The sequence below is a fragment of the Macaca thibetana genome, chromosome 15 (assembly GCF_024542745.1).
Source record: "Macaca thibetana thibetana isolate TM-01 chromosome 15, ASM2454274v1, whole genome shotgun sequence".
In the NCBI taxonomy this organism is placed as follows: Eukaryota; Metazoa; Chordata; class Mammalia; order Primates; family Cercopithecidae; genus Macaca; species Macaca thibetana.
This window is the reverse complement of record NC_065592.1, coordinates 65,378,240-65,405,638: the sequence shown is the minus strand read 5'-3', so window position 1 is coordinate 65,405,638 and position 27,399 is coordinate 65,378,240. Positions and strand designations below refer to the sequence as shown.

Below are 27,399 nucleotides of genomic sequence, written 5' to 3'. Positions count from 1 at the left end.
TTCCACCTAGACCATAATTTTGTTCATGAGGAACAAAAGCAACAACAAAACACTACTGGATTTTCTTTCTGGTAACACCAAGTAAGAGTTTAGCAGTAAGAGATAAAAGCATTTTGTATCACTTTCTCACAGCAATTCCCCAAAAACCACAATTTGCACTTGGGTTGGTTTTATTGTTTGGTCTTACCTTTCCACAACATGATTGTAACATAGTTCAGCTTGCAAGGGCCGCTGTAAGTTCTTGAGGCAACATCCTTTAAGTAACTTCACTAAGCACTCGTCATCCACAGAGAAGCTGTTAAAATCTTAAAACAAAAAACAAAGGAAACACACAAATAAAAATACTTTTTAAGATCTTAAGAGAAAGAATAAAGTTTCAGAAGGATCATTTAAAAATAAGGAAAATATTTTTTAGCATTTGTTATGCCTCACTAAATAAAATACAATGAAATTATTTTAAATGAAAAGAGCTGGGCACAGTGGTTCACATCTGTAGTCCCAATGCTTTGGGAGGTCAAGGTGGGAGGCTCACTTGAGCCCAGGAGTTCAGGATCAGCCTGGGCAATACAATGAGACCCCATCTGTACAAAAAAAGTTTTTTTAATTACTGGGCATGGTGGCATGCGCCTGTAGTCCCACCTACTCAGAGACTGAGGCAGCAAGATCACTTGAGCCCAGCAGTTCGAGGCTGCAGTGAGCTATGATGGCATCACTGCACTGCAGTCTGGGTGAAAGAGCAAGACCCCATCTGATATATACATACATTCCTACAATGCTGAATTTACTATAAAAGAATACCACTTTATTAAGGAGTTCACTCTATCCACTTTAAAATATTCTTCAGGTGGTCACACTCTGAGCTTTGTGACCTTAGATACCACAACCAGAAATCTGAACTCTAAATAAAGTAACAGTTTTATTAATCCTATCAAAGGTAAAGACATGAGGAACAAGAAGGCTGCCTCCTCCTGTTGTTTGGCTTCTGTGTTGGCTTCAATACAGCAGTGGATAACACTTCCATATGGAGAAGCAGATGGCCATATCCCCACTAAAAATTCAGGAAGTAGAATACCCTCTCCAGATCATTATGTTTACTACTTATCAATTCTCCCAGGTTGTGTTCTTTTTGGGGGAAATTATGCCATAAGATTAAACAAAATGGTTCTGAAGTACATGAAAGACACCTAAAATCTCCACAGACTTCTAACTGCTTGAGGAAAATGTCAAGGATTTTTTCACCACTTTTTCCCTTTTGAAAATGCTCTCTGCATTCTACAGCCCAAGGCAAATGTCTGTTAAACAGAAGGAACCATATTATGTGTGACATCTATCTGACAAAGGTAGCCATTCCACACTTACACTTTTGAAATTTTCTTGCAAGTTACAGGCAAGTACAACATTATTCCAAGACAGACTGACAATTTACACATTTCAGGCTGTGACAGTAGAGAGGACGGCAGTAAAGGGAACACACGAGGCCTTGGGAGTCGCTCCTATTGAAATCCTCCTGCTTTCAGCACAAACCTCAGAAATCATTATTAACACATGCTGGCAGTTTAGATGGTAAACCACTTGTCTATGGAGATTAACGATGCTACTTAACCAACGAGAGGGGGTTACTTCTAGGTGCTGAAAACTGAATATTCACCTCTAACTTTCAAGCTCTGATAGGTCATTCACCCAGAAAATACAGGTATCAATAACACATTACCTTTTCTATTATTAATTAGAATCATTTTTCTACCAAAATAAAATTCTATCCATTGCTTTTAATCATGGATGTTAAAATAGACATTCAAGAAGTAATATCTTTTAGGACCTAGAACCAAAATCAAAGGGTCCATATTGGATGCTAGCTTGTAGTATCATTTTTGTGCATTCTACTGAGTTTCCTGTAGCATTGTATCGACAGTTTGTGTTATGACAACATTCTGGTGCTCTGTGAATGATGATTTTGTTGAGGAACAGACATAACATCATGGGAAGTTAAAATACCAGTAAAGCCACCTGTAACTTCTATGATGAACTTGAGTTAGGCATATGGCACGTGGGTTCAAAAATACCATATTCCTCCAAAAATCTCAGATGGCAAAATCATTATTTCCTCTGACTACAAACCATTATCTAGCAGATGATTATTTTCCCTTGAAGTATAAATGCTTTGTCATGATTTTCAACCTCATGAATGTGTTCATAGATGAACATTTTTCAACACATAACGCACATGTAATATGTTTCCATTTAACATTCAAAGAAAATTACATGATAAAGCTAGTAGAGCACAATTTTATCACAAAAGATCTGCTGAACTTTTATGGTAGATAGGCTGAGAAATAGGGAAGTTTGAACCCCAAACTACAAAAAGTATCTATGCTGAAATTTTTAGAAGCTAGCTGAAATGCCCCCAAGAGAAAAATCTGAAAAAAGATTTAGAAAGTAAAAAATCATAAAGTCAGTATCACTTTCCCTTTTACATAACTCTCATAATGTTTGCTATATAATTTCATTAAGCAAATTAGTCAAAGTGGAACTTCTGGTTACATGCTGAATGTAGTTAAGATTTCAAATGAAATACTATTGGAATTAATACCAAATGCCGACTCCAGGGACGTCACCAAATTCTGTTCTGTCTTCAAAGTTCTATCTTTTGGATCAGCAGCCAGCATTTAATAACTACGGCCAGAGCATTGCAGAGTAGAAGATCAGTTGTATCCTCTACCATCTTTTACTTCAGACACACTTGCAAAGCTAGGAGAAGCCAATACACAGCCAGTTTCTAATAATGGGGGTGGGGGATGGGGTGGAAGATGATGTAACCTCGGGTTTACAACTTCTCTCCATTTTCCAACTTCTCTCCATTTTCCAATTATGGACTTTTTCTTCCCTGCTCTGAAGGATAGGAGCTTAATTACTAAACTGTCCTAACAGTTCAAGGTGGCAAGGAGAGCAGGAGATAATCTTCTTGCATAAAACGACTCCTAGAAGAGGTCATAAGTTTCACATGCAATATCTGGCAAAGGTGATCTTCAGAAAACGAACTAATTATTTCACCCAGAGAGAGACACACAAAGCCAAAACTGTGGGTAAGTACGGCATGTCTGTCTGTCTGTCTCAGCTCCCTCCTGCCCTGCTTAAATATCTCTAAAGCCTATCATCTCAGCATGTCATTAAGAGAAAACGGAATGGGTGGAGGGGAGTGACTCGGTTTTCTACATTTCCACGGCATTTTACTGGCATAGTCTGATAAAATATATTTCCCCTCGAATTTTGCCCCCAACAAATGGGGGCTTGGGGGCGGTGAAGAGCTTGCTCAAATAGACAGGAGCTGGGCTCCTGGAGTGCCCATCTTTTTCCAGTTAAGAAAAATGAGGTAACTGTTAAAATTTTTCCCCACCATTCCTGAATTTCTATGCCCTTTATCATGTTTATCATCACAGAAGTTCTCATTTTACTTATGTGGTTAGAATATTACAAAAGACCATTTCTCTTGGGATAATACCTAAGTGACTTGGCATTGAAAAGAAATATAACACAGGCTATCACTTATGGCATTGTTTACCCCTCTTAAAAATACAGAATCAAAAAATGTCAGGGCAAGGAAACAACTTTGGATAGCATCTGGTCCAACACTCCTCCCACTTCACAAGAAAACAGAGGTGTTACCCAAAGTCCGATGGCTGCAGAGCTGGACTATAAGCCCAGACTGCCTGATTCTGATTCTCCTTTTACCACATCAGCTGCTTCCAGTAAACTGAAGTGTGGCCTCTAGCACAACCAAATGTAATAGGTAAAATAAATTGTGATAATATTTCACCTTCAAAACTATTCCCTGTGTCTGCAGAAACACACTAACGGTTAGACAGCAATAAGGAGGAATAGAAAGAGTCGCAGCAAACTCAACCCAGAGAGAAGTGCATGTTTCCTTGTGCTGCTCTAAAATTCCAATGCTGGGCTTCCTCCCTTCATCTTTTTTGTCACAGTTTTAAGATATAGTTCACATACCATACAATTCACCTATTAAGAGTATACCACTCAAGGGTTTTTAGCATATTTACAAGAGTTGTACAGCCATCACCACAGTCGACTGTAGAACACTGTCACCTCCCTCCCCAAAAAGCTATCATAACCCCTTCCATCCTCCATCCTTCCATCCTCCATCCCTAGGCAACCACTCATCTGCGGTCTGTCTTTATAGATTTGTCTATTCTGACTATCGTGTAAAGGGAATCATATAATGTGTGGTCTTTTACAGCTGGCCTTTTTCCCTTAGCAAGATGTTTCCAAGGTTCATGCAGTTGCAGTGTATGTCATTCCTCACCCAGACCCCTGCAACTCAAGCTCTTTGTCCTTGTGATGTATACAAATTAATGTAGGCAGATGTGCACAGGGAAAACACAGGACAGGGCTCTGTCTGAGCAGAGACAAAGGCTCCTCGGTGCTTACTGTGTATACTTACTTTGACTTTGTAAAGCTGCCTCAGCTTTTTCAACAGTTACCAACAGATTTTCAGAAAGGTCTTTTCTTTTGCTCACTATTGAAAAACCATTCCAGACATACATCATTTCCTAATGAGGAAAAATGAAAACCATTTGCAGTTATATGAGGTTATTCAATGTCCTTTATGATCCCCAAACAATGTTCATGTGTTTTGCCTTGGTTTCTAGGAACCTCAAGACAATATTTACAGATAATTTTCCTTTGTTTTTGCCTTTTATACTGTGAAGTAATTCAGTATATATGTTTTTACCAAAAATTTAATTTACTCATTCATATAACAAATATTTATTAAATATCTATAAGCATTTAATTCTTTTGGAAGGTAATAGAATACAGATACAGAAATAAATATTTTAAACCGATACCATGAATAATTCTGTTTAATGTAAACTTTTGTTGTTACTTTTAAGTAAAGAAAAATATTTGTAAGTGTCTGCCAGTTGTTTACATAAAATGTTTCCAAGAATATCACTGGATATAAACATTGGAATATTTTACTGGGCTTAGGATCTTTTATACCATTAGAAACATGGTCCAGTAATGTAATCCAATATGCAGAAAACATATTCATTTAAAAGCCATATGGCTGAATGACAGCTCCTAAAATGTAAACTAATGATTTCTCATTACATATTATATTTAATGGGCTACCAGATGAGAATTTTTTTGGATCAAAAGCAAATGTGCTTTTGCTTGAAAATATTTTTCTAATGTTCCTGATAGTGCAGTTAATATTTTTAAGGGTATGAAGTAAGCAGGGTAATTAGTATCTTCTTGGAAATAAATTTTAAGATATGATAAAAACACTGCTTGAAAAGCCTCTTAGCAGGAAGTAGTGGAAATGAGAACACCACATTCAAGTAGAAGGGCGGCAAAGGTATCTTTACCTTATGGCACCCAAAACTAAGATCATGACACTCTACCTTCATTCAGTTTTACATGTAACAACTTCTTGTTGCTAATAAAGTAAGAGGTCAATTCAATAACAGAGTATTTTTTAAACTGATGATGATCTTTTAAAAATTCCTTTTATGGATGAAATCTTTTTATCGGAAGGAGGCAAGCTCATATCTGAGACTTTATGAAAAACAGGCTTTTGGTAAAATTCCTAGGTACAAAAAAAATAAAAATAAAAATCCCAGTACTAACATTTCAAGCCAATTTCCTATACATTCTACATCCATAGACCCGGAGAAAGAAGTGCAGTGAGTTAATCTTCCCTATGGTTCTTAACAGTCAAAGCAGGATACAATTACATACACACTGGTATCTAAGTACTAAGGCAAAGAATGATGACAGTCTAGAAAATTTTCAGTAGAGTTCTGTGAGACAGAAAAACCTTCCCAGTGCACATCACCTAATAAAAATGAATCAGGCATGGAGCTAAGGCTCTAACTGGTTAAGTAGCAGAAGGCTCTCATGTGAGCTGGGAGAGGGAGATGTTTGGTTATTTGTGGGATTTACGCAGTGTTCTGGTTTTTATTTGTGCTCAGACATGATTACGGAGTGGTCATATTTTTGTCTTGCTCCATCACAATCACAGAATGTCCCTGTGTGATGCTGAAGTTCTCTGAGTTTGTGTTAGGTAGGAAACACCTGGACCTAGGTGCTAGGCGCCGGGTAACTCCTGTCTGACCCGTCAGGGCGAGGCTGCATTGTTCTTTCTCATAGGATGTATAAAGGGCTCCCATAAGTCACTAAGAAAACAATCAACAACCCAATGAAAAATTAGGGAAGAATATGAACAACAATTCACAAAAGAAAAAATAAAAATGAAGAAACACATGAAAAGATGCTCCACCACATCCACAAGGAAATGCAAATTAAAATGGCAAAATACTGTCAGTACTTATTTAAATTGGTAGAGCTTTTTTTGAGGGAAATTTAACACTATCTACCAAAACATTAAATGTATATATTCCCTTGAGCCAGGAATTCCATTTTAAAAAAATCCTTCACAGATAATTATATGCACACATACAAAAAGGATATTCATTGTAGTGTATAATTACAAAAACTGGAAAAATCTAAATAACTGTCAAAGAGGAATAATGAAATAAACTTTGAATTAAAAAAAACAAAAAACAAAAAACTCAGGAAACCCCACAGTGGAGGACCACAGACATCAGCTTACAATGAACAGCTTTCCTGTGCTGACGATCTATACAAACACTAAAGCACCAGAAGAGTCATAGTAACTTGATATATTCAGTATTTTTTGAAGAAGACTTCATTAAGAAAATTTAAGTTGAAATTGTGTTTTTCACAGAAGCCTTGCCTAAATGGCATAAAGTTTTAGAATGTGAGCTGGAGCTAGAATACAACAGCCAGCAGCCAGTTATGGCTCTTGAGCACTGGAAATACGGCTAGCCCAGACTAAGATGTCCTCTAAGTGTAAAAGACACACTAAATTTTTAAGACTTGGTTCAATATGAAAGTATGTATGTATCTCATGGATAAGCTTCTACCAATTACAAGTTGAAATGACAAAATTTTGCATATACTGGGTTAAACAAAATATATTCTTGAAATTCATTTCTATTTCCTCTTACTTTTTTAATGTGGCTATTAGAAAAGGTAAAATTACATAATGTGGCTTGCATTAGAATTCAATTCAACTTCAATGGAATCAACTTCTATCTAAATTTCTTTATCTAAAAAATGTGGTTAAGAGTTAACTATACTCAAAAAGTTGTAAGAATTAAATGATATGTTTTTAGTAGCCTTTATCCTAATGCCTGGAGCATACTAACTAGTCAAAAACCATTAGCTACAGTTTTTATTTATTAATTACTTATTTAGAAATGTTATTTAGAAATGTTCAACTTACAACAAAACTTAAAATGGTTTTTAAGTGAGCTAAACTTCATAACCAAATTTAGATATGCTCCCTGCTGCTGTAACTAGATAATTTACTTCTAGTACATGAAAAGTAAATAAAATAAAAGCAGATACCAGGGCAGGTAAGATGAGCTTCACAGGTGCAGGCAAGGAGGCGGAGTAACGCCGAGCCTTCCTCACAGCAAACTTCTCAGTAGGGAGAGATTTCCCGGCAATTCTCTGCTTCAAGCTGTCCACCTGTCTGTGAAGAGCCCCAGCCCACCCCAGAGAAAGGTCATGGCAACACATACGTTATTTATACCTGTAGTTTTCACAGTGAACTTCACAGACCACCAGCAGCAGCATCACCTGGGAACCTATTTGAAATGCCAATTTTCAGGCCCTACTCTAGACCTACTGAATCAGCAACTCCAGGGCTGGGGCAGAGCAATCTAGATTTTGATAAGCCCTCCAGGTGATTCTGAGGCACACTCAAGATTGAGAACCACTGATTGACACATATTTCTTTCCAGTCAACTTAGCTAATGTCTTAAATCTATCAAACACAGTCCAGGAAATCTAGGTATACAACTGGCGATTTCTACGAGTAAGCAGGAAAGAGTCCAAAGTATTTACTTATGTTGTGGATACTCAGGGAGAGAGAAGACGGTACACTGGTATATCGCCTATTCTTACTTGCAAGTATTACACAGATCTATAAAATAATATGGCCCAAAAGATAGCAATCAGTTAATACATAATTTAAGAAAATGTTTCCCAGGTACAGGTTGTTTAGGAAATAATCAGCTTAGGACATGTACCCTGTTTACAAACTTCCTTTTAAAAATTCTACAGAATTCCAATCATGAAATTCATAAGCAGGTAAAAATGAGAGTAAGATGGGGAAACTACATGTTCCTGCGAGCACTTTCTTATGCAAAATTCTATGAATGCATCAAACAAGTTGCTGAGAAAGAATTCAAGGAAATAATTACTTCACTGAAAGAAAAATTAACATGAAATAACATGCCTCCAATATGAGGTAAGCTTGTGTTAGGTTACTTGTGGGCACAATATGGAGCTATGGATTTTAAACTAGTGTACCATCACTATGTTCATTACCATCAGTGGAAAAGACAGTGGAAATGTGAGGTGGGAGTCAGAGGAAGGGGTCAGAAGTATGTCTCAGACAGGAACCCTTATAGTTGAAAGGTAACAGCATTTTTATGAAGAGACCATTCATTGTTAGAACTCTCATTATCCCGACGACATAGAAGCTACGACAGAGCAAGATCTCAAAGCTTTCTTCTGAAAATAAAAATGATTACATCTTTCACACAAATTGTTTTGATACGGAGAAAACTTAATCTGCATTGGAAGAAAGAGAAGGAGATTTAAAAGATTTTAATGTATCTTAATACTCCCTTCCATTAATTGTTGTTTCTGTAAAATGAGGAAATGAACTTTACAGTAAAAGGTGACATTTATCATGCCATGGCTTTTACTAATGTTGATGTTGATGCTACAGTTAATATACATGGTCAGTTTTTTTTTTTTTTTTTGGAGACAGGGTCTCACTCTGCCTGTCGCCCAGGCTGCAGTGCAGTGGCGTTATTTCAGCTCACTGCAACCTCTACCTCCCAGGCTCAAGCAATCCTCCCACCTAAGCTTCCCAAGTAGCTGGGACTACAAGCACATGCCACCATGCCCAGCTAATTTTTTGTATTTTTAGTAGAGATGAGATTTTGCCCCTTTATACCCTCAGGGCCTTTGTTATAGAAATAGTGTCTCACATACCTGAATAAAGTTACCACATTCTCATTAGTTGCTACTACATCCTCCTCTGGAAGCATACTCAAAATTGCCGCTTTCAAGAACACGTAAGTTGCCTTGAGAAAAAGAAGGAGCTTATTACAGAACATCCCTAGGTACATAACATTTCTACCTTTCAAATCAGAAATGACCTACAAGCCTTCCAGATATAATATTAACAGGCATTAAAGAAATCAGAGGAAATGAAATCTTATAATCCCTGTTCAAAATGAGAACAACTCTTTTCAATTATCAATAATTTAGACGATTTTTCTATTATACAACTACAGCATTCATAGGTGAGAAAGCGGACAGAATGAACAATAAAAAATTATCTCATTGCCCCCCAACTTCTCATAAGTGGATCAGAATTAATTTTCATTATCCCGAAAAGCCTGGGCATCAGGGCACTGGGAAGTCTACAAAAATTATCAAGATGATTAAGGTTTCATAACTTCATAAGTTCAGCTCATTTTCAGAGATAAAACCTCACGTTTCAAATAACTTTGTTATTGTTTGGGACAGGGTCTCACTCTGTCACCAGGCTGGAGTGCAGTGGTGTGATCATAGCTCACTGTAGCCTCAAACTCTTCGACTCAAGCTATCCTCCTGCCTCAGCCTCCCACGTAGAAGGGACTCTAGACATGTACCACCATGCCTGGCTAAGGTTTTTATTTTTTGCAGAGATAAAAATCACACTATGTTGCCCTGGCTAGTATCAAACTCCTGGCCTCAAGCCATCTTCCTGCCTTAGCCTCCCAAAGGGCTGGGATTATAGGTATGGGCCATCGTATTTGGCCCTGAAAAGAACTGTGGATGGCTTTTAAAGCATGTAATGCTGAGGACAGTACCTATAAACAGTGGGTACTTAAGGCACATTTCCTCCTTTTGTGAATCTCTAAGTTGAGAAAACACTGTGGTACCATACTACCGAGCAAACAGTCCTAAATGAAAATCTTCCTGGCCACATATTAGCAAACAGATGACATTAATGAAAGTATTGCACTTTACCTTGGACCATTTACTCTCTTTGCAAAGCAGATCTGAATAGTAATATGCCTGCATCCAGTTTTGTTGGAAAACATTAATCCACATTAGCTCCCAGTAGCAGAGATGGTGAAACTGTTTCCATTCTTCTTGAACTGAAACACATTTTCGAAATACTTCTTGTGCCTGTAAATCAATTGCATGAAGTTGATCATCCAGATATTAGACAAGGAGATAATAACCTAATGGGAAAATACATAAAACACTTAGTACAAAAAGGACAAAATTATCACTCATTCAACCTCTCAATATGATGTTATGTTCTTTTCCTTACAGGCAATGATACAGTTAAGTTCTGCCTCTTTCTTTAATTTTGTGAGGGGCCTTGACACTGTAATGTGGGAGTGGGGAGGTTCCAATCACAGAAAAATACATGTTTGATCCCATTTGTGTGGAAAAAATGGTTTGTGAATGTATATCCATAAATGGCTCCTTACTTTTCTACTTCTGACCCCGACACTTCCTTTTTTGAGGGAATTGGTGAATAATTTCCTTTGATAAGGGGCCTACATGTAGTAGACTTGCATATCATGCAGGGGCTAGATTCCAAAGTCAGTGTATAATGCAGAAATTGGTAACAGTCACAGTTTCTTGAAAATCCCTGAGCTTATTATTTGGTATATACTACCCTAAAGTGCTTAATGTACTCTGTGTATAAATGTAGACTACATTCAGTAATCCACTGCATAGATTTTATACAATAGAATGTATATACAAGTTAAAGTTTTGGCTTTTTACTTACATTGTTTTTTTCTTTATTTTTGTCTAGTCCATATAGCTAAGTTTACTTTTGTTGAATGAGTAGGTCACAGCTCCACCATACAGACAACTCCCCCAAATAACTCCCACCTAATAAATTACCTCTTCAAGATTCCCTTTCAGCAACTCTATTCGGGCATGATAAAACAACACGAGTGAGCCCTGCAGAGCAAGGAAGAAAACACACTGTTCAACAGTCAACACAGGCTGATTAATTATGGTTGAAACATACACTTTGAAATACTAAGCGTACATTTGGAAACTGCTGGAGGAAGGGTGCCAGGAGACGCTCTGCTTCGGCAACATTCACTTCTCCTGTACCTAGAAATTTAACAGGAAAAACCTCAGTCTTCATAAGGCATGGGGATATTTATAACTAACTCTCCAAACTTCATTAACATACAGTAAAGACCTACTCATGGAAAAGATGAAAACTATTATTTCATCACTTTTATAACTGGGGAATAAAATAAAGACCAGTCTCACCTATAACTTTAGTTTAAGAAACTCTAGGACACACTAATTCTTAAGAATGCAGGTGGCTGTCTCAGATTCCTAATTGGAATTTCTGGTTTTAATAGCAATATTAACTTATTTAGCCCAAAATTTCATTTTCTGCAAAGAAATCTAATATAGAATAAAATAGATCACCTTAATATAGAAATTTTAGCTGAGAACAGATGAAAATTATTTAATGAAAGAAACTACCCTACTCCCTCTGCTAAATGTCACTATGACAAAGGACACTATTTTCTACCTTTATTCAAAAAAACAAAAAATAAGTAAGCAGATATGAACTACTAGCTTTTGTTGATCTTTCTAAACTTTTACTTACTCAGATTAAAAATAATCAACTTTTTGTTTTGTTTTTTAATTTGGAGACAGGATCTCACTCTGTTGCCCAGGCTGGATCCAGTGCAGTGACGTGATCATAGCTCACTGCAGCCTCAAACTCCTGGGTTCGACCGATCCTCCCACCTCAGCCTCCCAAGTAGCTGGGATTACAGGTGTAACCCACCATGTCTGGCCAAGATAATCAATGTTCAATGAAACAACCTAATCCAGATCTTACCAAGTATTAGGGAGATGTAAGTATGAAAAGCTAAGATGGTTAAGCAGCACAGTGCAGACCTCATGCTTTTTCCTGAGGCACCTTCGCGTAACTGCAGGAGGCCCAACTCCTATGGGAATTAAATGCATTTTAGAAAGAGAACACGGCTAGAAAATCATATTCAGAAACTTTTTAAACATTTTTATATATCGAGGGGTTACAAGTACAGATTTCACATATTATGCTGTGGTGAAGTCTGGGCTTTTCGTGTACCCATCACCCCACGAATGAACATCATACCCAACAGGTAATTTTTCAACCCTCTCTTCCCCACCCCTCCCACCTTTGATGGCCTCCAATGTCTATTATTCCACTTTGTATGTCCATATGTACCATTGTCTAGCTCCCATTTATAAGTGAAAACGTGGTATTTGACTTTCTATTTAGAAACTCTTTAATTTTGAGACAGAGTCTCATTCTGTCACCCAGGTTGGAGTACAGTGGCACAATCATGGCTCACTGCATCCCCCACCTCTCTAGACTCAGGTGATCCTCCCACCACAGCCTCCCAAGTAGCTGTGACTACAGGTGTGTACCACCACGGCCAGTTAATTTTTGTATTTTTTGTAGAGACAGGATTTTAACATGTTACCCAGGCTGCTCTCGAACTCGTGGGCTCAAGCGATCCACCCACCTCAGCCTCCCAAAGTGCTGGGATTACAGGCATGAGCAACCATGCCTGGCCTATTCAGAAACTTAAAAATGCTAGTTCATATACCCTTATCCTCCATGAAGGTGGGGTTTCTTTTTAAAGGAACTAGAATGGTGGTAATGCCTAACTAGAAATGAACCTTATTAAACTTGCATAAGACACTCTCATAAATCCTTTTATATCATGTGATTCTAAAGAGAGAAACGGGCTGTGTTCATTTCATGGAGATACTCTATTTCTCTGATAGAAATATTCACTAAAACATATTGAGGATTTAAGTGCAAGGCACTATGGCGGGTATGAACAAACATGGTCTATGTCTTCAAAGATCTTTCTATTAAATAGAGAAGACAGTATGTGAACACAATGACCTTATTAGAATATGGAGAGAGATTGTAAGAAGGATAAATAGACAATTCTGAAAGTCAGGAATGCTTGAGCCTCACTAAGGGAGTATGAGGGACAGCTTTGTGAGATAGGTGGCATTTATCTCAACCCTAGTGGATGGAAGAGCTCTTGAGAGACAATTATTTGGGAGGAAGCCAGTTGGGGAGGATATCCAAAACAGAGAAAAGCAAAAGCATGGAAACAAAAGCACAGGACTTGCTGGGGAACAACAGATTGCCCAGTTTAACAGGAGTACTGGGAATGTGAGGAATATGGGTAGCATGGCTGGAAACACTGGCTAGAATCAGACCATGGGGTCCCTGAAGCCATTAATAGTTTGAACTTTATTCGAGAGGCAATTCAGAGCCTCTGAAGGAATCAGGTAGAAGGTGAACAGTTAAGGAGAAGGGTGACCATGAAACACAGAGTCAGAATGGACAACATTATGAAGGAATCACCATAAATACACCATAGCTCATGAAGAACATGGACAGTAGAAAAGACAGGAAAAAAAGCGATAGCTGCTTATACTTGCTCTCACACATTTCTCAAAACCTGCTCTTTTAATCGACACTTTTTGCCATGAGGCAACTCTTATAATAGCATATTGAGTGTCATGGTTAATAAAAGTGATATATTCACTACCAAACCATAAACGCGCAGACATTTCATAAATAAAACTCATGAAAAACATATTTCGTCATTTAGTTTTATAAAGAAACTTGTGGAAACACATGGAAATCCAAAATTCTGCATCGTATTTGATCCATGAAAATCATAAAATATTAGACAGGGAAATCCAGCTAATTTCTTCATCTTAAGGAGGGCAACTCTGGGGCTGCTTAACTATTAAGAAAGCATAGGAAAGCATGTGAGAGTAATAAGATCTAGCAAGAAGCAATATTAGCAACACATAATTTTTCATCCAAGAATTTGGATAACAAGGGTGAACATTTTTAACTTTCAACAGAAAAACTACATCTAACTCCTGAAAAATGTGATCAAGAATCAAAGGCTTATTTTCTGTCCCACAAACAAATTGCCAATAATTATCAAGCCAGTTATGCAGACATGTTGCATTGCCCTCATATTCAATAAATAATATTTAATCTTCCCTGTCAAAATTAAGATAAAATTAAATTTGTACCCTATTTCCAGAAAATCCAATAAATTCCAGTAGTCTGATAATCCTTGCTGGTAAAAGGGACAGCATCTGTAAGAAAAAAAAAAATACAGTGTACTTATGTGTTAGCGTTTCTAACTGCAAACAAATTTAACTTACAGTTTTAATGCTTCAATAATGTGAAAAATTGGAAACAACTTTTAACCACCAGATATTTCTGTGACCACATATTGTAACAATCATTTATGAATAAATTTTATTTAGCTATAACAATGAACCTTTAAAAAGTCTTGTTTTAAGGCTGGTCTTTCCAGTGTTCTCTATAGAATAGTGGGAACTTTGATGTGGTGTGAAGAAGTGACAAGAAGGCAACCCCTCAAAGCCCATGTCCAGGCAAGGTTTCTTAGTTTCCTTTCCCAGAAGCAAAAATCAGTCATAGTCTGTGAGATGTGTAGACACCACCCAGAAGTGGACAGCTGCAGCACTACCACTTCTCTCCGGGATATTCCTAAAGGACAGTGGTGAGGGAATATTCTTCCAGTGGGCAGAACCTTGGGCAGTGCACCTGGTTATGCACTATGCTTGAAAGGAAAAATGGCCAGATGTGCAATTATATATGCTGATTCAGGGGATGTAGACAATGGTTTGGTTGGATGGGCACAGGCTTGGAAAGAACATGATTGGAAAATTGGTGACAAAGAGGTCTGGGGAAGAAGTATGTGGACAGATCTTCCTGAACAGGCAGAAAATGTTCCCATGTGGATACACATCAAAAGATGACCTTAGCAAAAGAGGATTTTAACAACCAATTGGATAGGATGGTTCATTCTGTGGGTACCACTCAGCCTCTTTCCCAATCATCACCCACGGGTTCGTAAGCAAAGTGGCCAAAGCGGCACATACACTCATGTGTATACTTCTCTTGACCACTTTGTTTTTTCACTAATTCCAGTGAACCATCAACAAAATTTAAAAATCTCTTAATAACATATTGGAATTTGACAGATTACTACTCAGATTTCATCTCCTCAGGGATCATCAAAAATCATTCCTCAAGTTATACTGGTCCCTCATTTTCAATTCCAGAGCCGTCACTGTCATTGCAACAATATTTCCAATGTGGAAATGGATTCCACTGTTCCTTGTTACCAAAATCTTTTTTTTTTTTTTTAATATATATTTTTTCAAGACGGAGTCTCGCTCTGTCGCCCATGCTGGAGTGCAGTGGCCAGATCTCAGCTCACTGCAAGCTCCACCTCCCGGGTTTGCGCCATTCTCCTGCCTCAGCCTCCTGAGTAGCTGGGACCTGCCACCTCGCCCGGCTATTTTTTTGTATTTTTTAGTAGAGACGGGTTTCACTGTGTTAGCCAGGATGGTCTCGATCTCCTGACCTCGTGATCCGCCCGTCACCAAAATCTTACTAGTCTATTCAGAGTGCCACAGGCTTCCCTTACATTTTACAATCCAAAGCTACTCTGAGCATGTGTGGAACTTCATAACACACTGGGTCACAGTGCCGGAAAACTGATCCCACTCTAGCTGTTTGTCAACCAACCCAGGGAGAGGTTCAGGATAAGGTTCAAATGCAGTGGAGAAGGCACAGATAACCTTAGGTTCTTCTGCAAATGTTCTGGTTTCTATATAGTGCTTTCCTTACCAAATTAAAGGCCCCAGTGCCAAGCTTGACACCCCCTTCAAACTCATAGAAGAATTCCTGCTGAAGTTTGTTCTTCTGAATTTCATGCAGAATAGAAAGACATTCTCTGGATTGAAGAAAAAAAGTGATAGCGTAAGTTGACCATGACTCTGAAAATAAATATTAAATCACATTTTACAATTACATACTGTAAAATAAATGTCATTAATTAAAATACCATCAAAATTTTAAATGGATGATGCTGTGCTGAGTTTACTCTTAAGGATACTAGGTAATAATCATCAAGGAAAAAGGAGACACTCATTTTTACAGTGTCTAGCAGAACCAGTGTTTCTGGGCTTAAAGAGAGGGTTCATCCATTGGCAAGCACCAGCCAGGAGCCACAGGACCACAGGCTGCCATCCCACAGCTTCCAGCAGCGTCTTACAGCGGACTGCTTGAGAGGGCTCAGCTCCTCAACCACTGCACACACTGCAGCCCAAGGAAATGAAATGCTACTAGCAAGAAGATCTGAACTTCAGTGTGACTGCCATTGTCTCAAATAGACCAAATAAATTAGGGCTTGGGACCAGGACAGACTGAAAACAACAAAGCAAAGGCCATCACAATGGCCCCATCTGTCCTCTGCTTTCTTCCTGCTCCATCCACGCACATCTTTCCAACTTCTCACTATATTTTCTACGTATTTCTCTCTTGCCTGTTCACATTATCTTCAAAAGGCAAATCTTTACCAGAGAAATACAAACTAAAACAATGAGAAAAATATAAAAATTGATAATAACTGGGAATTGCTTATCAAATTGACAAATTTTTTTAATAATAAGGAATATTGAGATATCATGTATCACCTGGTGTGATGCAATTATAAAATGTGCAACTACACCTGTGATCCAGTCTAGCCAAATATTTTTGATCTGAATCTAGCAAGCCTATAGACCTAAATTCCAGTTTACAAAAAATTTAAGGGTTTAGAGAGTCAATTCAGATGCTCACCAGCCTACAAATATCCCCTGCTGTCATTTCCCCTGAGTCATTTATTTTTTATTATGGTGTATTTTGCCAAATAAAATGATGCATGTTTTTTGGTCAGCTCAATGAATTTCCTCTGATTTCTGATTTTATGCCATGGCTAAAAGGCCTTTGAAACTGACATCATGTACCTAATGATATCATTTCTATGGTATTTTTGCCATAGATTCATAATCTGAATTTAATCGTGAAGAAACATTAGGAAAGTCCACATTGATGGTTGTTTTACTAAATAACTGGCCAGTTTATTCTTTTAAAGTGTCAACATCATTAAAGACAAAGACTGAGGAACTATTCCGGATGAGAAGAGACTCAGGAGACATGACAGCTAAACTCAGTATCCAGGATCCCAGGTTGGATCCTGAGCCAGAAAAAGGGCATTGATGAGACAACTGGAGAAATTTAAGTAAAGGCCATGGAGTAAATATTAATACTGTATCCATGTCAGTGTCTTGATTTTAATCATTGTAATGTGCTTCCGCAGAATATTAACATTTGTAAATCTGAGTGAAGGCTATATGGAAATATTTTGTAAAACTTTTCAAATTATTTCAAAGTTAAAAAACAAAAAATAAAAAAGTTTAAAGCCTTTATATTTAAGAATTATAAAAACACTTTCTTAATGTTTCCTGCTAGAATTGTTTTTAAATCTTTTAATATTAAACTTATATGGACTTTTTTCGTCTTAATGATTTTTCCATAAAATGAACAATTTTCCCAAAAACACTTCCTTTTTTTTTTGTTGTTTTTTTTTTTTTTTTGAGACGGAGTCTCGCTGTGTCTCCCAGGCTGGAGTGCAGTGGCGCGATCTTGGCTCACTGCAAGCTCCGCCCCCCGGGTTCACGCCATTCTCCCGCCTCAGCCTCCCAAGTAGCTGGGACTACAGGTGCCCGCTACCACGCCCAGCTAGGTTTTTTTTTTTTTTTGTATTTTTAGTAGAGACGGGGTTTCACCATGTTAGCCAGGATAGTCTCGATCTCCTGACCTCGTGATCCACCCGCCTCGGCCTCCCAAAGTGCTGGGATTACAGGCTTGAGCCACCGCGCCCGGCCCCCAAAAACACTTCCTAAAGTATCTATCTTTCTTCACTGTTTTGAAAGGGCCTATGTATATAAAGGAATTTAGTATATTTTGAATTCCCAGGTAAGAGTGTGTGTGTGTGTGTGTGTGTAAATCCATGTATGCACACACACATGCTGTCTCTTTCAAAAACCCTGGGGTTCATTTCACTGATATGGAAAGGCATACCTTGTTTTATTGCACTTCACTGTATTGCACTTTGTGGGTACTGCATTTTTTACAAATTGAAGATCTGCAGCAACTCTGTGTTGAGCAAGCGTATTTGAGCACATTCCAACAATACGTGCTCACTTTGTGTTTCAGAGTCACATTTTAGTAATTCTCATAAAATTTCCAAACTTTTAAATTATTATTGCATCTGTTAATGGTGATCTGTGATGGGAAACCTTAAATGTTACTGCTACTGTAACTGTTTGAGGGGGCCATGAACCACAGCCATATGAGACAGAGGAAGTTCTCAATAAATGTTGTGTGTGTTCTGACTGCTCTTCTGACAGATTGCTCCCCCATCTCTCTCCTCAGGCCTCCCTGTCCCCTGAGACAAAACAATATTGAAATTAGGCCAATTGGTAACTCTGCAGTGGCCTCTCAGTGTTCAAGTGAAAGGAAGAGTTGCCCCTCTCTCACTTGCAATCAAAACCTAGAAATAATTAAGCTTAGTGAGGAAGGCATGTCAAAAGCCAAGACAGGCTGAAAGCTAGGCCTCTTGTGCCAAACAGTCACCTTGTAAGTGCAAAAGAAAAGTTCTTGAAGAAAATTAAAAGTGCTACTTCAGTGAATGCACAAGTGATAAGAAAACAAAACAGCCCTATTGCTGATATGGAGAAAGCTGTAGTGGTCTGGATAGAACAAACAGTCCACAACACTCCCTTAAGCCAAAGCCTAATCCAGAACAAGACCCTAACTCTTTAACTCCATAAAGGTTGAGAGAGGTGAGGAAGCTGAAGAAAAAAAACTTGGAAGCTAACAGAGGTTGGTTCATGAATTTAAGGAAAGACACCATCTCTATAACATAAAAGTGCAGCCAGGCACGGTGGCTCACACCTGTAATCCCAGCACTTTGGGTGGCCAGGGTGGCTGGATCATGAGGTCAGGAGTTCGAGACCAGCCTAGCCAAGCATGGTGAAACACTGTCTCTACTAAAAATACAAAAATTAGCCTGGCATGGTGGTGCACGCCTGTAGTCTCAGCTACTTGGGAGGCTGAGGCAAGAGAATCACTTGAACCTGGGAGGCAGAGGTTGCAGTGAGCTGAGATCGTGCCACTGCACTCCTGCCTGGGCAAGAGAGCGAGACTCCATCTCAAAAAAAAAAAAAAAAGTACAAAGTGGAGCAGCAAGTGCTTACGTAGAAGCAGTAGCAAGTTATCTAGAATATCTAGCTAAGATCACTGATAAAGGTGGCTGCACTAAACAACAAATTTTCAATGTAGACAAAATGGTCTTCTATTGGAAGAAGAGGCTATCTAGAACTTTCATATCTAGAGAGGAGAAGTCAATGCCTGGCTTCAAAACTTCAAAGGTCAGGCTGACTCTTGTTAGGGGCTAATGGAACCGGTGACTTTAAATGGAAGCCAGTGTTCATTTACTATTCCAAATATCCGAAGGCCCTTAACAATTGTCCTAAATCTACTCTGCCCATGCTCTATAACTAAAACAACAAAGCCTGGATGATAGCACATCTGTTTATAGCATGGTTTACTAAATATTTTCGGTCTACTGTTGAGATCCACTGCTCAGGAAAAAAAAAAAATTTTTTTTCAAAGTATTATTACTCACTGAAAATGCACCTAGTCACCTAAGAGTTCTGAAGGAGATGTATGCAAGGATTCTTTTGTTTTCATGCCTACTAACACAACATCCATTCTGCAGCCCAAGGATCAAGGAGTAATTTTGACTTTCAAGTCTTATTATTTAAGAAGCACACTTTATAAGGCTATTGCTGCCACAGTGATTCCTCTAATGGATCCAGGGAAAGGAAATAGAAAGCCTTCTGAAAAGGATTCATCATTCTACATGTCATAGAGAACATTCATGACTCATGGAAGGAAGTCAAAATGTCCACATTAACAGGAGTTTGGAAGAAGCAGATTTCAACTCTCATGATCATTTTGAGGGGTTCAAGACTTTGGTGGAGAAAGTAACTTCAGAGGTGTTAGAAACAGCAAGAGAACTAGAATTAGAAGTGGAGCCTGAAGATGTGACTGACTGCTGCCATCTCATGATGAAACTTTAATGGATGAGGAGTTGCCTCTTATGGATGAGCAAGAAAGTAGTTTCTTGAGATAGAATCTACTCCCGGTAAAGATGCCATAAACATTGTTGAAATGACAACAAAGGATTTGTAATATTAAATAAACTTCGCTGATAAAGCAGCAGCAAGATTTGAGAGCATGGACTCTAATTCTGAAAGAAGTTCTCCTGTGGGTAAAATGCCATCGAGCAGTATTACATCCTACAGAAAAATCTTTTACGAAAGGAAAAGTTAATAGGTATGGCAAACTTCACTGTTGTCCTTTTTTAAAAAATTGCTATAGCCACCCCAACCTTCAGCAACCACTACCCTGAATGTCAGCACCCATCAACATGGAGGCAAGACCTCCACCAACAAAAACATTATCACTTGCTGAAGGCTCAGATAATTGTTAGCATTTTTTTTAGCAAACAGTGTTTGTCAATTAGGGTATGTATATTTTGTAGACATAATGGTATTGGCAGACTTAATAGAATACAGTACAGTATCAACATTTTTTTTTCTTTTTTTGAGACGGAGTCTCGCTCTGTCGCCCTGGCTGGAGCGCAAGCTCCGCCTCCCGGGTTCACACCATTCTCCTGCCTCAGCCTCCCAAGCAGCTGGGACTACAGGCACCGGCCACCGCGCCCAGCTAATTTTTTGTATTTTTAGTAGAGACAGGGTTTCACCATGGTCTCAATCTCCTGACCTCATGGATCTGCCCGCCTCGGCCTCCCAAAGTGCTGGGATTATAGGCGTGAACCACCGTGCCCGGCCCATAACTTTTATATGCACAAGGAAACCAAAAAGTTTGTGACTCACTTTATTGCAATATTCACTTTATTGTAGTGGTCTGGAACCCAAAATATCTCTGAGGTATACCTGTATGTCTTTGCCTCTACAGGCTTATTTTAATTCCTTTAATATTTTTAAGTTTTGATGACTAAAACGGCAATTAGCATTGAATTTAACATTTGTTTATATTTTCTAAAAATACTTCACAAAGAAATCTATAGAACAGCATGTCAGGTACCCAAGATCTACCACCCCTTTCCAGGATTTTGAATGAAACGCAGTTTTGTGAAAGGATTTTCAATGGAAGCACCTCTTAAAATACTAAATTTTGGTTCTGCTACCAGTAATGGCAGGGTAGCTTATGTCGGATTAACTTTCCCACAAATAACTATCATAAATTCTGGAAAAATATAAAATATACATTTAAAACATATTTTCATACACTGGAAAATGAAGGGAAAAAAGTAGGAGTCTCAGGAGAGAAGAAAGTAAGAATGGGGCAGGAAAAAAGTTTGAAAAATTATGACCACAAATTTCTCAAAACCACACTTAGGCACATCCTAGCCAAACTACTGAGACCCAAAGATACAAACGAGTCAGTCTTCAAAAAAGCCAGAAGAGAAGACACATTACATATAGGGGAACAACAATACAAATGAAAACTGAATAACAGAGGCTTTAACACAATGGGAAGCCAGTTTTAAAGAGCCGAAAGAAGGAAAAACCCATCGACTCAGAATACTGTAGTTAGCAAAAATAACCTTGAAAAGAAAAAGTAAAAAGTAAATATATTTTAACATAAATGAAAATAGAATTTGTTAAAAGCTGACACCCATAAGAAATGCTAAAGGAAGTTCCTCAGTCTGAAAGTAAACAGGAAATATATTTACCATTTTGAATAAGAATATGAAATATGGTAAGAATATGGGTAAAGAGAGAAGACTACAACATATAACTGATTAAAGGGAAAGTCTGACGCTGTATTGTAGGGTTTATAATATATGTAAGTGTGCTATACATCATAAAAATAGCATAAAGGGTTAGGAGCAGTGGCTCACACCTGTAATCCCAGCACTTTGGGAGGCCGAGGCGGGTGGATCACAAGGTCAGGAGTTCGAGACCAGCCTGGCCAATATGGTGAAGCTCCATCTCTACTAAAAATACAAAAATAACTGGCCGTGATGGTACATGCCTGTAGTCCCAGCTGCTCAGGAGGCTGAGACAGGAGAATTGCTTGAACCCAGGAGGCAGAGGTTGCAGTGAGCTGAGATCGCACCACTGCACTCCAGCCTGGGCAACAAAGCAAGACTCGGTCTCAAAAAAAAAAAAAAAAGCATAAAGGACAAAATGTGGTAAATGAAATTACACTTTTGCAAAGTTCTTACAATTTATGTCCAGTGCTACAATATTAACTCTAAGTTGACTGTAATAAGTTAAAAAGAAGGCCGGGCACGGTGGCTCAAGCCTGTAATCCCAGCACTTTGGGAGGCCGAGACGGGCGGATCACGAGGTCAGGAGATCGAGACCATCCTGGCTAACACGGTGAAACCCCGTCTCTACTAAAAAGTACAAAAAATTAGCCGGGCGAGGTGGCGAGCGCCTGTAGTCCCAGCTACTTGGGAGGCTGAGCCAGGAGAATGGCGTAAACCCGGGAGGCGGAGCTTGCAGTGAGCAGAGATCCGGCCACCGCACTCCAGCCTGGGTGTCAGAGCGAGACTCCGTCTCAAAAAAAAAAAAAAAAAAAGTTAAAAAGAATATTATAAACACTAGAGCAACCACAAAAAAAATTAGAGAGTACAGCTAAGAGAACAACAGTTTTAAAAATGTTATTAAAGCAAAAGAAGACAGGGAAAAAGGGTGAGAGAACAGATGAGGCAAAGAGAAAAAGCAAAATGGTAGTAACAAGTGCAAACATATCAACTGCCCAACAACTATGTGCATCTATAAGAAATACAATTTAAATACTTAAAAATATAATTTAAATATGAAAACAAAAATAGGTTTAAAGTAAAAGAATATATACCATGCAAAGACTAATTATAAAAAGCATGAGTGCCTATATGAATATTAGACATACAGATTTCAAGACAAAGAACATTACCAGAGTTAAATAGAGACATTTCAAGATGAAGAAAAGGTTAATTCATTAGGAAGACAGAACAATTATAAAGACATATTATATGAGCCTGACAACAGAGCTCCTAAATATATGAGGCAAACACTGACAGAACTAAAGGAAGAAAGAGATGACTCCAGATTCAAACTTAGAGACTTTAACACTGAGTAAATAAAAGACAACTGGATAAAAATCAATAAGGATGGCCGGGTGAGTGGCTCATGCCTGTAATCCCAGCACTCTGGGAGGCCGAGGCAGGCAGATCACGAGGTCAGGAGATTGAGACCATCCTGGTTAACACAGTGAAACCCTGTCTCTACTAAAATTACAAAAAATTGGCCGAGCGTGGTGGCAGGCGCCTGTAGTCCCAGCTACTAGGGAGGCTGAGGCAGGAGAATGGCATGAACCCGGGAGATGGAGCCGGCAGTGAGCCGAGATCGCACCACTGCACTCTAGCCTGGGTGACAGAGCGAGCCTCCATACCACAAAAAAAAAAAAAAAAAAAAATCAATAAGGATACAAACAACACTATGGTCACCTCAGGTGAACATTTCCATTTACTGCAGAAAGTTCTAGTGGGCAGTGCTGCTCTGGAATCTGAACCAAAGATATTACTATAATTTTAAATTTATAAATTGTTCAAAGGAGAAACTCAAATTATGTAATCAGAAAATATGTCAGTAGCTTTATTTTCAACTAATTTGCTCTTAAAATTGTATTTAAACTTAAATTCTGTTGTCCTATAACACTGAATACACACTGAGCAAAAAATCAAGTTCATTTTTACCAACACGAAATAAAAACTCCTAGTCAAACTTAATTTAGGAGAACTGTGAAGAACAAAGGAGTATACAGCACAGAATTATTTACAAATCACATCTCACTTTTTAACTTACTTATATATTTGGTAACTTGTTCTAATTTTGAGTCCACCTTTGATGAAGTTGATCATATTTTCATCCTGAAAATAATTCAGTTAAAAAATTAGATTATTTAGCAAACAAGTTTAAATTGTCCCCACAGTTGTGTGTTTGTGCGATTAGAAAAACAAAAACAAACAAAAAAAGTATTTTGAAGACATAATTTTGAAATTAACACATACTCTTGCTTTACATTTAAAAGTTTTTGGGGTACTTTTTCTTCCACATTAGAAGACAACAAAAAGAAAATACTTGTAAAATCCTTCAATTATTTTATATTACTAAGGAGGTAATCCTCACCAATTAGGGCCCATATGTGATCCAAATTATTTTAATAAACATCGACATCTACCGAGCTATTTTCTTGTGGGTTTAACAGAATCTAAACTGGATGACTTTGCAATCTGCTCTAAGGCCAAACCTTCCAGTACATTACACCCAGTAAAGGGGACAATGGTCCTTCTTTCACAGAGTCTATTTAATGTTGTGAATTTTAGCAGTCAGAGTCTATTTAATGTTGTGAATTTTACTCATACACATTTCCAGGCCCAAAATAACTGGTCTGGTTTCTGAAGTGGCTGTCACTACTATGCAATTTTGTTTTAGGAAAACAAAACCACTTCAGTTCTGTTTATCTGATGGTCATCGACAATAAAATTGAGGCAGTTGGCCTGGATGAATGGCGTTTTCGGGGTCAGCATTCTAAGATTCTAAGACAATCTCTCAATAAATTACATCAAATAACTACTTGAAGGAAGTTACTCTAATAGATGGTGCTAGTGGAGACAGTCCTATGTTCTGCATTTCCAGAGAGAAAGTTTTTCTAGTCTATTGATATCAGAAAGATGCTCTGGCCGGGCGCAGTGGCTCACACCTGTAATCCCTTTGGGAGGCCGAGGCGGGTGGATCACGAGGTCAAGAGATCGAGACCATCTTGGCCAACATGGTGAAACCCCATCTCTACTAAAAATACAAAAATTAGCCAGGCATGGTGGCGGGTGCCTGTAGTCCCAGCTACTCAGGAGGCTGAGGCAGGAGAATCACTTGAATCTGGGAGGCGGAGGCTGCAGTGAGCCGAGATCGCACCACTGAACTCCAGCCTGATGACACAGCGAGACTCCATCTCAAAAAAAAAAAAAAGTAAAAAGTAAATGCTCTGATATGTATTTCTTGTATACTTAAGCATCCTCCTGTAGCAAAAGAAAAACTGACTTTCATTTACTAATTTCATTAATTGCTTCAATATTTATTGTTCTAATTATTATAAGAATCAATAGATATGAAATTCAATGTTTATCTTCTTAATTTAAGGAATCTTATGATTACATAAGATCCAATACCAACCAGAAAAGAATTTCTTAAATTAGCTTGAAATATGCCTCGAAAAAAAAAAACCATATTTCATTTCAGGATTCATCAAACTTAAATTTAATGCCTATTTTATACCAGGCACCCAAATGCAAAAACAGATGAAAGTAATACAGTATGTTAAGGGAAGGCGTCATGTGTGGAGAAGGAGCCAGGCATAGGGACGGAGTCATGCACGGGGATGGGATCATGCACAGGATGTCATGAGAACACAAAGTAGTAGCATGGAGAGGGCCAGAAATCCCTCCTGGAAGCATTGGTGCTTTAAGCACAAAAATAATTAGAAACTGGCCAGGTATAGAAAGGCAAAGCAGATGTGAACTTTGTAAGCAAAGTAAAACTCAAGTGGAAAGACGGGGCGGCATTCAGGATCATGATGGGTTTGGCCACGTGTGCATATGTAATTCCACACTGCTGAAGAATCTATTGCAAAGAGAATGACCAAGGAGTTAAGAAAGCTACCTCCAGCCATGCTACTCAATATGCAACCCTGTCAGTGGCATCCAACGACACCTGTAAGGTGTGTGTGTGTTGGCAGGGGCGGGGGCGGTAAGGGAACATAGAGAGGAGGTACCAGTTTTGTTTGAAAAAGCACCCCCTTCATTTGTGATATTCTGATACAGAATACTGCCACAGTCAGTAAGAGCTACTGAATGCTGAAGCAGAGAAGTGACCAAGTCAGAGACTCGTTTTTAAGAGGGTACTCAACCCTCAACTGCAGAATAGGGAATGAGCTGAAGGTAAAAGAAATTAGAGAGGGAGAGTCACTAGGTTGCTGTACAGTTCAGCAAAGAGTGGATAAGCACCTCTTCTAGAACAATGACAGAAAGAGATGGAGTTGCACAATCTTTAAAAGGCTAAAGCAGCATGAATATAAAAATGATTGGGTGGGAGGCATGAGGAAGAGGGCACAAATATGGATATCTCTTTAATTTCAAGTCCGCAAACATAAAATAAGCCTCCAAATCCCAGATTTGATTGCCAAATCCCTGTTTGGAAAACAGAAAAAAACTTGGGCCTCCATGACTATCATTATGATGCTTACTGAGGCAATAAGACCGTTGTTATCAACCAGCCTTTGTAACGTCTATGTTTTAGGAAACAGGGTCATGGGCTAGTGATTCCGTTTTATTAAACCAGAATCCAACCTAAGAGGTAAACCTCCATGAAAAGAAAGAAGCAACTGCCAAATAATTTAAGATTGTGGCCAGGCATGGTGGCTCACGTCTATAATCCCAGCACTTCAGGAGGCTGAAATGGGTGGAACACCTGAGGTCAGGAATTCGAGACCAGCCTGACCAATATGGTGAAAACCTGTCTCTACTGAAAATACAAAAATTAGCCAGGTGTGGTGGCGCACACCTGTAATCCCAGCTACTCGGGGGACTGAGACAGAAGAACTGCTTGAACCCGGGAGGCAGACGTTGCAGTGAGCCAAGATCGCGCCACTGCACCCCAGCCTGGGTGACAGAATGAGGCTCTAACCACCCCACACCCCTCCACAACAACAACAAAAAAGATTGTGATTGAGGAAGATTTTCCATTTCACAGTTGAATTTCTTTCTGATTTCTTACACTCTCTACTCCACCTCACTCTCACTGTAGCCATCACTGCCACCCATGAAGCCATTATGTGAAGATTTATGTTTTACAGAAGCATTGGAAGATACAGAAATAGGCAAGGTACTGACTGTACCAATTCCCAGAGGTGAAATTAGAATGCCTCATAAGAAAAGGATTAATTGTTTAGTGACTTTTAAAAAACTGTTTTTCCAAAGGAAGAAATAAAAGAAAGGGGAATTAGAATACAGAAAGAAGGGGAAAAATAAAATTTGAAGTGTACATGAACTTTCCATGTATGCCTAACTGAACTTCACTGAGGCAAGTGGTGTAAAACGGGGCACTTCCTCTGCCCAGGCCACTCCCATGTGCAGCCTCTACCAGTAGAAAGTACAAAGCGGAATATTCTCCCGGTTTCCACACAGATGCATCTTA

General features: G+C 38.6%; 1 protein-coding gene across 4 annotated transcripts in view; it reads right to left on the bottom strand.

Moving 5' to 3' along the window:
* The window catches only part of TTC39B (tetratricopeptide repeat domain 39B), a 143,768-nt gene that overhangs the window by 10,628 nt on the left and 105,741 nt on the right, over window positions 1–27,399 (bottom strand). For all 4 annotated transcript variants that reach the window (XM_050759579.1, XM_050759582.1, XM_050759581.1 and 1 more), the window contains 11 exons: window positions 24,013–24,077; window positions 15,866–15,971; window positions 14,233–14,298; window positions 12,008–12,116; window positions 11,189–11,256; window positions 11,038–11,097; window positions 10,141–10,302; window positions 9,115–9,206; window positions 7,453–7,579; window positions 4,457–4,565; window positions 188–305 (listed from right to left, as the gene is read on the bottom strand). In XM_050759579.1, the coding sequence (XP_050615536.1) occupies window positions 188–305; window positions 4,457–4,565; window positions 7,453–7,579; window positions 9,115–9,206; window positions 10,141–10,302; window positions 11,038–11,097; window positions 11,189–11,256; window positions 12,008–12,116; window positions 14,233–14,298; window positions 15,866–15,971; window positions 24,013–24,077 (1,082 nt within the window). The remainder of the gene's footprint in view (window positions 1–187; window positions 306–4,456; window positions 4,566–7,452; window positions 7,580–9,114; window positions 9,207–10,140; window positions 10,303–11,037; window positions 11,098–11,188; window positions 11,257–12,007; window positions 12,117–14,232; window positions 14,299–15,865; window positions 15,972–24,012; window positions 24,078–27,399) is intronic.